Source organism: Taudactylus pleione, unplaced genomic scaffold, assembly GCF_031769625.1.
Source record: "Taudactylus pleione unplaced genomic scaffold, aTauple2 ptg001573l, whole genome shotgun sequence".
Lineage (NCBI taxonomy): Eukaryota > Metazoa > Chordata > Amphibia > Anura > Myobatrachidae > Taudactylus > Taudactylus pleione.
The window spans coordinates 240,041-254,473 of record NW_028285970.1 but is presented as its reverse complement, the minus strand read 5'-3'; the positions used below and the strand labels follow the sequence as shown (position 1 = coordinate 254,473).

The 14,433-nt window shown below is 44.2% G+C and overlaps 1 protein-coding gene across 1 annotated transcript in view; it reads right to left on the bottom strand.

Moving 5' to 3' along the window:
- Positions 1 to 14,433, bottom strand: part of GDA (guanine deaminase) — a 61,425-nt gene that overhangs the window by 46,593 nt on the left and 399 nt on the right. The window contains exon 2 of the mRNA XM_088464043.1: positions 6,948 to 7,036. Coding sequence (XP_088320169.1) covers positions 6,948 to 7,036 — 89 coding nt within the window. The remainder of the gene's footprint in view (positions 1 to 6,947; positions 7,037 to 14,433) is intronic.

The following is a 14,433-nucleotide window of genomic DNA, read 5'->3' as shown; positions in this document are numbered from 1 at the left end:
ATGGCAACACCAAGTGAAACTCTGTCCTCAAGTGGAGAAGCTCAACAGGGTATTCCCACTCTCAACGGCTTCCCAGGCAGTGATAGAAGGCCCAGTGGTCCCTTCAGGAAGCAGCCGGGGACTACCAAAATGGTGTCAGTGGGCCCAAGTGGAACACCGGTCCTGGAGGAGGAATGTGGCAATACTCAGATGGTAAGTTCTGCAGACAGCTTCCACACTCGGGCACTGGGTGAAATTACAGTGGGTCTCTCTGGATAGGTAGAGGGGCAGCACCAGACTATTAAGATGGCGAAGTGGAACTCCAGCAAAGAACATCCGCCATCTTAAGCACTCAGGCCACTGCCCCCAAAAATTATGTATTTAATTTATCTACAAATACATAACTATAATGCTTATTGGTGGCATTGCACTAGACTTGTATCATTCTCCTTATATGTCTGAAAATATAATTTATTGGAGGATTCTATTTCATATACTGGAAAAGTTATCAAGAGGAGATATATATGCCACAAGTTTTTAGTTTCTGTCTGGTAGACAGAAGCTGATTAGCAGCCTTGATTGCCAAACCACCTGTGAGAGGCTGATAAAGGATGTGTGTCAATCTCTGTAGTCAGTCTCTCAGAGGACTGTTGAGAAACTCTGTGATTACTGAAAGTAAGTGCTGACAGAGCGCTCGCTCTGAATCAGGGCCGTTCTTTTTTTTTAGAACGGCCTCCTGACCACTCGCATAGCTGTGGGTGACCACCCACAGCTATAGCGAGCGGCCAGGAAGATGGTCGCGATGGTCAAGACCATCACGACCATCGGGCTTGTGACGAGACCCTTGTGGTAGGGTCTCGTTTCCGCAAGCCCCAGAGAGATTTCGGCTCTCACAGAGCCGAAATCTCTCCCACTGACATCACTCGTGATGTCAGTGGGGCCGCCCCCAAACGGAGGCGTTCACATGGGAACACCTCCATTTGGGCAGCCACTCCCCTGGCCTGCCCACCAAAGGGGGCGTGCTGTCACTCAACATCGACAGCACGCCCCCTTTGGTACGAGACCCGGAGCGACGGATTGCCCCTCGCTATCCGGGTCTCACGCATGCGCACGACAGAGCTGGCGCCATTGTGCGCATGTGCACTGGCCCACCATCGACCCGGTTGCGAGCGCATAGCGCTTGCGACCGGGTCGGAATCAGGCCCATAGATCCTTCCACTCTGTTAGAAGGAGTCATTTTGTTTAGTTAGAGCTGGACAGGCCATGATTTACTTTTATGTTTTATTTATTTTGTACTACCTGGGGCACTTAAGACAAGGGGGCCCTCCCCTTCTTTTAAGCACAGGCCCTCTGGCTGAGCCTGATGTGTGTGTCTCTTCCCCTGGACCAGACATCAGCAGCACAGGTACCTGCACTCCTGCAGCAGGGGCAGACTTTGGAGCCTCCTGTAGCTGCACTGCTGCTGGTGGTGGAGGCAGGAGATGAGCAGACTTGTCCCCATACAGCAGTGCCAGAGCTGGGTCAGAGCAGCTCTGGCTGGCCTGAGAGGGTGGGGCCCAGACAGGGCCGGCAACAGAAATCTTGGGGCCCGGTACACTTATACCTGTCAGGATGCAGCCTGGGATTGGCCGCTACTTACCTCTGTGCTGGCGTCCTTGGGCTTAGGTGTCCAGTCACTGGTAGTGGAGTTGAGTGGTAACTGAGTGTTCTCCCCAGAGTGTGCTAGGGCTTCTGTGCGTGCGTCCTGGTTTCCGGGGTGCCGGCATGGGCGCAGCCATGTTGGTCCATATCACCTGACTAGTCTCTCCCAATTGTAGTCCTGTGGTCACTCAGCTGATCCTCTGATCCAATGACCAGCTACCCAGGGGTATTTTAGTCTGACTCCAGGAACAGGAAACTGCTGTTCAACTTCGCTCTTCCAGTGACTGTGATACTCACCAGTGTTGCTCTGAGTTATTTCCCTTCAGAGTGTTGCTTAAGCTTATTCACAGTGTTCCAGTATTTCTTGTAGTAGCTTCCATGCTAATCCTCAGTCTGAGACTTTAACTCTCTCACAGTATATGTTCTGCTAGTTCTATTGCAGTAGTGCTACCAAGGTGTCAGATTTCCTGCTAATCACTAGTAAGATCCCAGCCGTACATCTCTCTGTGTTTTTCTGTGCAAATCAGCACCTGGATATTTAACTATTCCCAGTCTCTGCCTGTGTTCTAGCATTCAGATTCTTCCCCCGTGTTCAAGCATTCAGATCCATCTCCAGAGTTCAAGCATTCATTCATCTCCAGTGTTCTAGCATTTAAAATAGTCTCGGTCTTCTACCATTCCCAGGTACCTGTCCAGAGGGCCGCGACCTGCTCACTTGGTGCGGCAAAAATTAAATCCCAATTGGAGGGGTCACTGGAGAAAACCACCAAGTGAGTTAGACTCCGCGCCTCTGGGCAGGTCTAGCCAAATCTGGGTTTGGCCGCAACTAGGAGACTTAGTTACTGTCCCTTTCCTTAATCATCTGAACCCCCCGGCTCACCATCCTCCACAGTGGAACACTTGCACTGGATTGTGACAATACCTCTGAGTCCCCCCCGACCAAGCAACTTTTCCTCTGTCAAATACAATTAACCCCAAAACACAATTAAGATATATACATATATAATCTATCAGCCATCTGGGGGGTGGAAGAGAGAGAGAGAGTATGTGCATGTGCGTATATATATATATATATAATTCTATATATATATATATATATATATATATTCTAAAAGCAGAGCAGAAAATATATCATTTTATTTTGTAAATATATACAGGTGTTAATCTTACAAACAAGGTTCTTATGCACTTTTCAGAACAGGAAGGGAAGGTAAATGGTTACAAGGATTATTTGCACACAGCGTTGGAAAGTACAGACTTGTTATGCATGTCATTTTTAAGTCACAAAGATGTCACAAGATGGAACTTTGACTAGGAATACAGATATTATAAACTTACACCAGTGGGCAACATAGCAGGGGTAGTAGGTTAAACCTGGTCACTGCATCATAAATGAAAACTGCTGCCACAAACAAGTTGAATCCAAATAAACTGTCAAACAGCTGCAAATGTAATAAACAAAATACTGACAACGGTGAAAAATTGTACTCCTATAATCTACTATGAGAGAGAGAGAGAGAGAGAGAGAGAGACACTCTCTTACTTGTTGATGCTGGCCGGAGGTTCTATGTGAAAATCCCGCTTACCATCAGCCTGTCTGCTTTTCTGTGGTGGATCTCGGCTGCTGAGAGGAAGAAGCGGCAAAGGACCCAGCGGCAATGTAATGACTGCTACATCATTCATATGCACCCGGACCATGTGATGTAACAGGTGATCGGGAAGAGAGGACAGGCAGCTGCTGGCCACTTGCGCTCCTCGCCCATCAGTTTATAAATTACAATTAGACCCCGCAGACCCATTTTACCCCTCCAAACTTCGGGGCCCTCTGAGCCTCAGGGCCCAGGTCAGGTGTACCCTTAGTCTCTCCCTGTCGCCGGGCCTGGGCCCAGGAGTATTCACCCCTTGTATCCCCCTTCCCACCTTAATCTGGCTCTTGTCTGGAGTAAAGCTGCCCACACACATAGCGATATTTTACCCGATCTGGCCGATTCCGACGCATTGGAACGACAGACCGCGTAAAATATGCCAAAATCGTGAGTAAATCGTGAGTCCCCACTCACGATCATGATGCGAAGCGCGTCCCTGCTGGTCGCACATCGTATCTTCAGATCTGCCTTGCAGTAGGGCAGATCTGACAATCTAGGATACAATACACGGTGAAAAGTCTGATTGCAGGAGAGATCGTATGAAGATTGGACACCAAATTGTGTGCATATCGTGTGAAAATCGTGCGCAGAGCTGCCGGGGAGAGTTTCAAGGGAAATCGTACACATCGGCTGATCGTGTGCACATCGGTATGTGTGTGGGCACGTTTACTTGTACCAAGGGCCTGGACTGGTGCAATAGTACTTAGCAGCTGCATGACAAGTGCAACCGTTTACCCCAGGAGACAGCACCCTTACCCTGCCAAAATACTTAATAGTGTTTAGATACTTTGCTCCTTTTTCTTAGTGGGAGGATTTCTGTAATCACACATCACTTTCCCTAGCAAAGAGGGTCAATAAATTTATGCACTATGGGCCTGATTCTGACCCGCTCGCAAGCGGGTCGATGGTGCCCAAGCGTGCATGCGCACGACGGAGTCGGCTCCGTCGTGCGCTTGCGCAAGACTCGAATAACGATGACCAAGCCATCATTATGGGTCTCGCACCAAAGGGGACATGCTGTCGATGGTGATTGACAGCACGCCCCCTTTGGTGGGCGTGCCGGGGGCATGGCTGCCCAGACGGAGGCATTCCCATGGGAACGCCTACCGTCTGGGTCCGGCCCCACTGACATCACTAGTGATGTCAGTGGGAGTGCTTTTGGCTCTGATAGAGCCAAAAGCACTCCTGGGCTTGCGGCAGCGAGACCCTACCACAGGGTCTCGTCGCAAGCCAGATGGTCGTGATGGTCTTGACCATCGCGACCATCATTTTGGCCGCTCGCTATAGCTGTGGGTGGTCACCCACAGCTATGCGAGCGGCCAGGAGGCCGCTCCAAAAAGGAGCAGGGACGGCCCTGATTCAGAGCGAGCGCTCTGTCAGAGCGTCCGGCTCTGAATCAGGGCCTATGTATGTTATTTTATTCATTTCTTTGTACAATTGGATGTTTATCCTATATATCCCTGTGAGAACACAAAGGGAAGTCACCACAAAGAAATTATAGAACTATTCAAGACGTCCAAGGTAGAGATAATTAGTAAAGAACTGATAAGTGAATGTGACTGTCAGAAGTCCTCACAACAGAGTAGGAGATGAGATAGTAACAAATCAGGAGTAGAGAATAGAACACTGGATATTACTATTCAGCAGCCGAGCTACTTCAACAGGAATTTCTTCCATACATTAATACTGTATAACTGAACATGCCGAGAAACTCTAAATGGTACCTACATATATATTACAACTGGTCATGCTCAGAGAAAAGGGATGTTCTTGTTTTAATGAGCCATCAGAACACTAATGGTCAGGGACAAGCTAGGCCATTAATGGTTAACCATGTAAGCAAACTAACCTGTTGCTCAGACACAGAAATGTGCCTGAGTTTGGTGCAACTCAACACAAAAGACCAACTTTGATCTTTGAAAAACCATTATGCAATACAAAAGGTGAAAATACATTATTTCTCCGTGCAGGGTAAAATCTGAGTGTGCACTTATAAATTCAATGTCTGCTGATGTCAGCACACACATAAAGCCCCCATACATCAGCAATCTAAAAACCACAATTGAACAATTTGAAGATTTATTGCCCGATTTTAGGATTTCCCAATCTAGCAATCTGCGCCCATACACTACAGATCTTTTGAGTGATTTGCAGTTCATTTTCAGCAAACACAGATCTGCCAATCATGAAAGGCCCATCTAGTAATGGTCTGCAAGTCTCTCATTGCGGTCGGCGCTACACTGGCTATCTAGGGCGGGCCGGTACCGTGGCCGGCGGCACCCCCCCGCGCAGCTGGTCCAACGGCGCCCAGGGCACGAACCCCGCTCGCCCTGCCCTAGTTACACCACTGACACCCACTACTGCTTTCTCACATCAGTAATACTGCATATACATCGGCAACATCAAAGCACATCGGCTCATCACGCACAGTTACAGCAGCTCTGACCAATTGTAGACATTGCAAGTGTTGTAGCATGCAGAAGCCTCTCAAACTGCGCAGGCAATCGCAGTGGCTAATTTACGCACGCCCATGCAACAGCATTCAAATGAACAGGCACGTCTGCAGTTCTGCAACCACTCCACCGTCCAGGCCCGGCGACAGGGGGGGGGACTAGGGGCACAGCCGTACCGGGCTCCAAGGTTCTTGGGGCCTCTGAGGGGCCCCACAGACAATCCTAATTGTATTGAGTTAGATTGACTCATACAGTACACTGCCGCAGTGCCGCGGGCCGTAGCAAAGGAGGAGGAGGTGACCCTCCCCTCCTCCTCCCCTCTCGTCTCCTCCACTGTTTTCCCCTCCCCTCCCCTTCTCTTACCTTCTTCTCCTCTCCTAGACTGCAGTTGCCGGGGGCCTAACGTCACACTCTAGTAACCGGCCCCAGCGCAAACACTAGTTGAGAGGTGGCCTGTGTCCACGAGGGCTCTGGCTGTGCGTGGCTAGGCAGTAGACAGCGTCTCCTGCACAAGGACTGGCTGAAAGGTGTTTTTTTTTCTTTCTTTCATTTCTCTCTCTCTCTCTCTCTCTCTCTCCCTCTACCTCCTTTATTGTAATGTGATAGGGTACATTGTACTGTATTTGCTTTGTGACACTGGTCTTGGAGGGCAAATGGTTATTCACCAATTGAGGTTTTAGGGCAGTTGCCTAAACATATTTTAAAAGATAGTAGATTCATTATCCATTCCCCAGAGAAATATCAGTAGCAGATCAGGAACATAAGGGATATTCTCTGTTCTAATAAGAAGGTTATTATATAGCACTTTTCTCTGAAAGGACTAATATGGAGGTGAGGCAGTCATATTCGGGCATTAAGGATTATTTTTCCTAAGTAATGGAGGAGGGACAGTACAGTAACGCATGTTACATGAACCTTGCAAAATCTTCATAACCATGCATCATTCATCCTGCACCCGAGTGTATCTCTCTCTCTCTCTCGGGGGGGAGCTAAATAAAAGTGTGTATCGGGCCCCCGTGATTTCTGTTGCCGACCCTGCCCCCGTCACCACCCTTATGGATTCCTATCTGCATGCGTGATCGACGATCGCGCAGTACAGTGCATGAGCAATGGCTAACAATCGATTGATCTGCGTACGTAGTTGCAATTGCGATCACTGCTGAATCAGACCCATTATTTGTAACAAATATAGCCAAGTAAAGGGTTTTGTTAACAAACAGATGTTTACTTTTTGCCAAGTTCTTCAATCTTTCGTTCATCAAATCCCCACTTCTCAACCAACTTTTTTTGTTTCTGAGCATCTTCAAAGAACAGAATCTAGAAAATGAGATTTGTATAAGGACATAAGTACATAATGCAAATTCACTGAAAATAATTTGTCATGACACAGCACATAAAGGGGGGATTCAGTTAGCCGTGGGACCTACCGTGCGGCTGCAGCTCCACCGTTTAACACGGCTAAGTATACAAAACGTAAAGTTATATAATAACGGTGCAAAACAACATGTAACACATATTAAAAACAAGTTATCCTTATATTGATATCAGCTAGTTGCATCTAGAACACAATAATGGGCAGTATATTGAAATACAGTAAATAGAGTATCCTACACTGCACTATACACACAGTGAATTTTGTGTTAGAAAGCATATAGGGCCTGATTTAGAGGTGGCTGCATCTATTGGTGGTCACCTGTCTGCACTTTATGTAAATGCAGCTACACAGAGCTGTAACTAGACTTTTTGGTGCCCTGTGCCAGAGAGAACATTGGCACCCCCCCATTTTTTAAATAGGGACATTGCCTCATGGGGAAGAGCCAGGGAAGAGATAGGGGAGGCCAGGAGATACTGGGGATAAAAGAAGAGGAAGCTACAAGTGAGAATGATAATAAACAGGTAAATTAACAGAACCAAACAGCACCCCCTGCCCTGCGGTGCCCTGTGCCATGGCACTGGTCGCACTACCCTAGTTATGGCCTTGCAGCTACAAAGCCCTTCCCTGGTGTACATCAGTGCATCTTAATGTGCGTGCACATATGAGCTGAAATATTGATTGGTGCGTCTTTAGATATCTCTGATATGGTACAGGTGTGCCTCTATAGTATAAATAGATACACAGCGGTAATGTGAGTGTGAATAAAGTGTAGCAACTGTTTATATAACCAATATAACCTTGGTGATCTGCAAAATAATTAAATAATAAATATAGATCTTACAGGCTAGTTAATAGTTAGAATTTAATGACTAGTTTTTCTGCTGAGTTATGCAGCTGTTTTATAGTAACTATGATATATTGTTACAATTGACTTGATATACTGTATGTAGCAATAAATTCTCCAATTGTTGCTGTATGTTGTCTATAGTATGTAAATAAACCTACATATATAAACATACATATACCTACATAGTTGCATTATATTTTCATTCCCATATGTATCCATGTTAATAAGTGTAATAAAATAGAAAATACACTGTGTGGATATACAAGAATGTTGTTTGTTAATGTTGAGCACTGATAGATGTATTTAGTAGCTTTGCGGGGTCTTACATTAATTTTCCTTTAATTTAAAATGTATATTTTATCAAGCAGATAATGTATATTCAATTGTGTGAAAAGAATGCAGAAAGATAGTATACATGAATTAATATAGTCTACCATGAGTGAAGGTGCTGATATACAGCAACGCACCTAACACAGAGACTATGTGATTCATCTCACTGTTGTGTGAAAATTGTCATTTTTCTTAGAGTTGCCCACTACACCCTCAACAATATTAATATATAAGTGGGAAATCTTCTTATGCTGTTCTAAGTTGAACAGAACATCTGAAACACCAAAAGGGGGTGGTGGCCGAAAGGCATTATTTTTCTTGTTCAAATAAAATAAAAAATTAGCAATGGGAAAATCCAGTTACAACTCAGCAGCAGCTAGAAATATTGTACTTGACTGTCCTCTTCAAGCAATTTCTTCTTCAAAGACAAGGCTAACCAAAAAAATGTTCTCGAGGATTTAAAAAAATTAAGGGTGCATATGGATGAGTACATCATATTTAAATCTGGAAAATACAACTCAATCAAAGATCAAGTAGTCATCCAAACCTCTCCAGTCTTTTTCTAATAGCAAAAACTATATGTATGGAGGTTTGGCTGAGATAAAACAACCTCAGATTTGAGTGGGAGCCTAAGAATGTTGAAGGGAATAACACAAACGAATTTCTCGGAAATTGTGTGATAAAATGATATTGCATGGAGCTGTTCTCATTTCAGTCTGCTATAATGGTGACAGGAGCTTCCTGATGAACTTTAATTGCAAGAATCCTACATTACAGAGACAATATTTTAGAATACTATAACATGAATAGATTCTATGTTATAACCAGTGCATAATGGTGTTGCCTGACTTAGAGGAACAGAAAAGAGGTCCATGATCAAAAAGGCACTTAGAGATCTTCCAGTTACATTTCCTACGATATTCCCAGTTACGTCCCAATAACCAAACCCCTCATAAAAGAGTGCTTACTTTTCCAATTTAGAATATTCTTTACCTTTTTTTGTATTCATTTTTCTTTTATTTCATATCCTTGCAGCATGGTGGATGCGATATATCAGAAAGATATGTTGTTCACATCAGATTGTGTGTACACGCAACCGACCGACCCATATGCTGGCCACAGGAACCGATGAAAATTACAGCTGGTTCGCCTGGCCAGACATATGGTGTGGCTGGTTGGAAAGTGCACATGCTTATCAAAATTGGTCAGTCTGTCCGTCGCACCAGTGTGTACCCCACATTATTTCATGTGTTTCCATCATCTCCATAGCAACTCTGCAGTTTATTTGTTATGTTCTGGGTTGTTTGTGGACCCGGGGTGGTAGCAGGAGCGATCACAGAAGCAGATTTGAAAATAAAACTAGGATCTTTAATAAGTGCTTGAGTAGACATATAATGTGGCAGTAAATAAAAGTCCAGGAATATATAAATGTGCACAAGAGTTCTGTGGTGGGAGCAAAAGGGTTAATGTCCAAGTAGAAACAATTAGAGCTGTCCAGGTGTGCAGGTAGTGAAACTGAAAATAATCAAGCCAGGTTTGCAGATAGTGAACTGAAAATAAACAAGCCAGGTTTGCAGGTAGTGAACTGAAGCGCAGGATGTCAGCAGGCTCAGGCACTCAGGTATGGGCAAGGGTGATGGAGGAAGCGGGGTAGTCCAGTGGGAGCTAGGAGCTGACAGGCAGACTGGCAGACAGCGAATTCACAGGAACAGGAAAGCACAGAGAACTCCCTCTCAGCTAGGCTGTTGATATATTATCCTTGACAAATCAAGGGCTATACCATATTCTAAATTGATCAATGCTGGTCAAATGAGTCTGCTGAACACAGCATTTATTATTGCCATTTTTCAACATATCACTACTAATTAATTAATCACAGTGTTCACACAGCATGCATTCCATGGTTTATGCTGACTTTTAATTGGTTCCCTCTGTGACCCCTGGCATAGGAGGTCCAGGTGGGAGATGTGGAGAGCATGGCACTAATAATTACATCATTGCTGTCCCCCTCCCAGCTGTACAATGAAGCAATTTGTGGCACTTGGGGGTAGGACCGCCATTATGAAAATCAAGCCAACTACACTGTTGGCTTTCCCAGTTCCCGGAGAACATGATAGGTCACCAAGAATTGTGAGTCTCCCAGATATTCCGGGAAAGTAGGCAAGTACGCTCAAGAGTAGCATTTTATATAGGCCCAGAGAATACTCTGTGAGCTTAGGCAAATGTAAGACAAAATAAAATGTGTTTGAATTAAGAGACCCCTTGCACTGAAGTCCATCCACTATGCCTGCAATTATTTATACCAAGACTTTAACATTGATTCTATTGTCAAGAACATATATGCCATTATCCCATACATTATCTTGTAGGTTGATTCCTATAGTAAATGTGACAATCCACAATTACTATGGGAAAGAAGGAAAGATGACGTAATAGTTGACTGCTTTTCTTGGTAAATAGCAAATGAACAAGTATTACCAGAGTCTTATATATATGGGCTACAGTATATATATATATGACTCAGTCAAGCGACCGGTACAAACATGAACATCTTTTCCTGTAACAGTTTTTCACCTAGAAATCATTAATTAATGTGTGAAGAATTTGGACTGATGATTTGCCTGGAATAACAAAATAGGTAGAAATAGCTTCAAGTTTTATTGCACTTTGCTCCCAGAAAAACTGTTTTTGTGAACAGAACAAACTGTAACAGTTTTCTGTGTAGATTACTTCTCTAGAAGCTTGAATCCTCCTGATACATCTTGATTTATTATTGATTATTTTGTCAATAGTCAATATGTCAGAAGAAAGCTTACGACATAGTGGCAACACAGTTGTAATGCTAGTTACAACATTTTAACCGTGTAGGCATTATAACTTTAAACATGATGATCATGGTTAAAGTATTAAAGCTAACACTGTTAAAATGATTTAAATAACATTATTAACATGTTGGCATTCTCTGGTTGTAATAACACTAACTACATCCCCATTATAGTTACATACAGTCAATGGCGTCACTGGTGGGCACTTTGAACCCCTTGCGCAAAGGCGCGTGCGATAGCTCCCTGTTCTGTGTAGTTTGGGGGGCCATGACCGTGAGCAGGGCCGGCTCTAGGAATGTTCGACCAGTGCGGTCGAACAGGGGCACCACCCATAGAGGGCGCACCCCGAAGTGGCCCATGGGTGGTCAAATCGGGAGGTTGGGGACCCGCACCGCTGCAGCTGTGTGGCGGTGCTGAGCCCTGGAGTCTGAATGGATGCTGTGCGCATGCGCACGGCATACATTCAGTGACGGGAGAGGGCTGGGGGAAGCCCAGCTTGTGAGGCTTCCCCCAGCCTGATGTTGGAGGCGTGCCATGCTGACCCGCCTCAGGGAGTGTGGCCTATGGTAATTAGGCCACACACCCCGCACGCGATGTTGGGGCGCACTGTAGAGAGCCGGCACAGGGTGCTCCGACCCCTGGAGCCGGCCCTGATCATTAGTCACTTCCCCGTTCACATTACACTGGGGGCTTATCCAGCGCTCCAGGAGCTGCTGGGCAGCCCCCAGCCTCTCCTGACACAGGGGAGTGTGTAATGTTTGCCGCTTGGTGACACCACATGCAGTCACACACTACATAGATCTGCTCAGCTGCAAAGGTTTCATCTGACAATTACACTTAGCTTCATATAGTTAGAATTACAAGGCTTACTATGCGGAAGCAAATAGCTCCATGTGTTAGGTGTCTGACTGCAGTATAAGAGGTGAGTTCTAGTCCTGGGTATGGCATGCTGAGAATTCTGTGTATTAAGTACAGTGAATGTAACTGACGGCCTACCTTGGATAGGTGCAGGAGCCAATCAACTGAGCCTGTCTGCTTCGCAGCCCCTCCCTCCAATACAGCAGAAGAATATCAGAGACCTCTCTGTCTTATGGGGGGCATTCACTAGACGATTTTATCCCTGTCCAACCTCTTAACGATTTTCCCTTGAAGTTTCCCTTGAAATATGATCTTCCACTCTGAACAATTTGCAAAAGATTTGCAAAAGATCTGCAAACGATTTGCAAAAGATCTAACAATAAACTATGTTGTTTTAATCTGTGATTGAGAGCTTTCAGCTATAGTGGGCAGACAGTGGTTCATCGTTTGATCGTTCAGCGTGAACGATGTGTAAATGATTTGTAAGCAATCAAGTGAAATTGACCTGCATGTTCAGTCGATGGAGGAGACGTTCAAACGACCAGCGGGAGCGCGCATCGTACATCGTTAGAAACAATTACAGGTTGAGTCTCCCATATCCAAATATTCCGAAATACGGAATAATTGTGGCATGACTGAGATAATGAAACCTTTGATTTTTGATGGTTCAATGTACACAAACTTTGTCTAAGGCACAAATTATTAAAAATATTGTATAAAATTACCTTCAGGCTGTGTGTGTGTAAGGTGTATATGAAACATAAATGAATTTCATGTATGTACACAAACTTTGCTTGAGCCACAAAATTATTGAAAATATTGTATAAAATTACCTGCAGGCTGTGTGTATAAGGTGTATATAACACATACATACATTCTGTGTGAATATTTGGGTCCCATTCCCAAGATATTTCATTATGATATGCAAATATTCCAAAATACGGAATATTCCGTTATCCAAAATACCCCTGGTCCCAAGCATTTTGGATATGGGAGACTCAACCTGTACTGCACGATTTGCAAACGATGTTCAAATGATGTTTGAACGATTATCGAAAGATTTTATCATTATCGTTAAATCGTTCAACTTTATCGTCTAGTGGATGCCCCCCATTAGAAATAATATTGTCCCACCAAGGTGGGTTTCTGGGTACTTAGGTATGGCATGCTGAGAATGTGTGCTTTAAATACAGAGGGGTCTATTTATTAAGCCTTGGATGGGAGATAAAGTAAACAGAGATAAAGTACCAGCCAATCAGCTCCTATATGCCGTCACAGGCTGTGTCTGAAAAATGACAAGAGGAGGCGGCTGGTTGGTACTTTATCTCCATTCACTATATCGCCATTCAAGGCTTAGTAAATAGACCTCAGAGAATGTATCTGAAGGTTCACATAATACCTGGATGAGAGTAGCAGCCCATCAATTGAGCTTGCCTGCTCTGCCCCCAATACATCATTAGAATGTCAGAGGCATCTCTGTCTAAAGGGGCCTATCCATTACACGACTTTTTTTTGCACGATCCGACCAAAACCAGGAGGTTTTAGTCGCATCGTACAGAAAGACGTGTAATGAATAGCCGGCAAGGACCAGCGATGCGCGTGCATGCTGGGTCCTTGCCAACCCCGAATATCTACTGAACATGCCCATCAATCTGACGACAGTCGTCAGGTTCGGCATGTTCAAAAATAGGTCGGGGTCCTGCACTGAATGATGTTCAGTGAACGCCGTTCAGTGCGGGCACCGCACCTCGGCGACCAGAAGGTCTGAACGCTAGTCGTGGAGGTTTCTGGGTACTCCACCCTGCATGTGCATTGCATGTCATTTTAGAAGTACATTAAACATTCCTTAAAATTAAGCATTGATGTGTATATCTTTTTAATGCAGGTTCCAAAGCATAGATGGGAAAAATAATCTTAGGCTGTATGTATGCATTTTAATGATGCAATAATAACTATAGATGTCATTTATCCTATAAATCTCCTGATACTACTGCCACAGTATAACAATTTGCCATATATAATAGACATGAGGTATGACACAGCAGATACATTAGGAACATTTTAATATTTTTCTGAAATAATTTAATTATAACAGCTAAAATGTTGATTATACAGATAATTATACATAATCCAGTAACATATGTTCACTCTAATTTCCCCTTCAGGGGACAGCATTAATATTAGACACTACTGTACAGTTTTGAATTGAATCACTTACACATTATGTATAATATTTATATGTGTAACAGATTTAGTTTTTTACAATCCAAATAGAGCTCAATAAAATAGAGATTGTGCTACAATGCTTACATTGCTCAGTATATGACTGTACCCGCAATGCACAATGTCAAATGACATCTCAATAAAGAATGAAATATAACAGGATTGTACACTACTGCCTAAATGCTGCACATTTCATTTAACTAATGTTAACATTCCTTTAAGAAATCAAATGTGACACTTACCACACACAAAATGA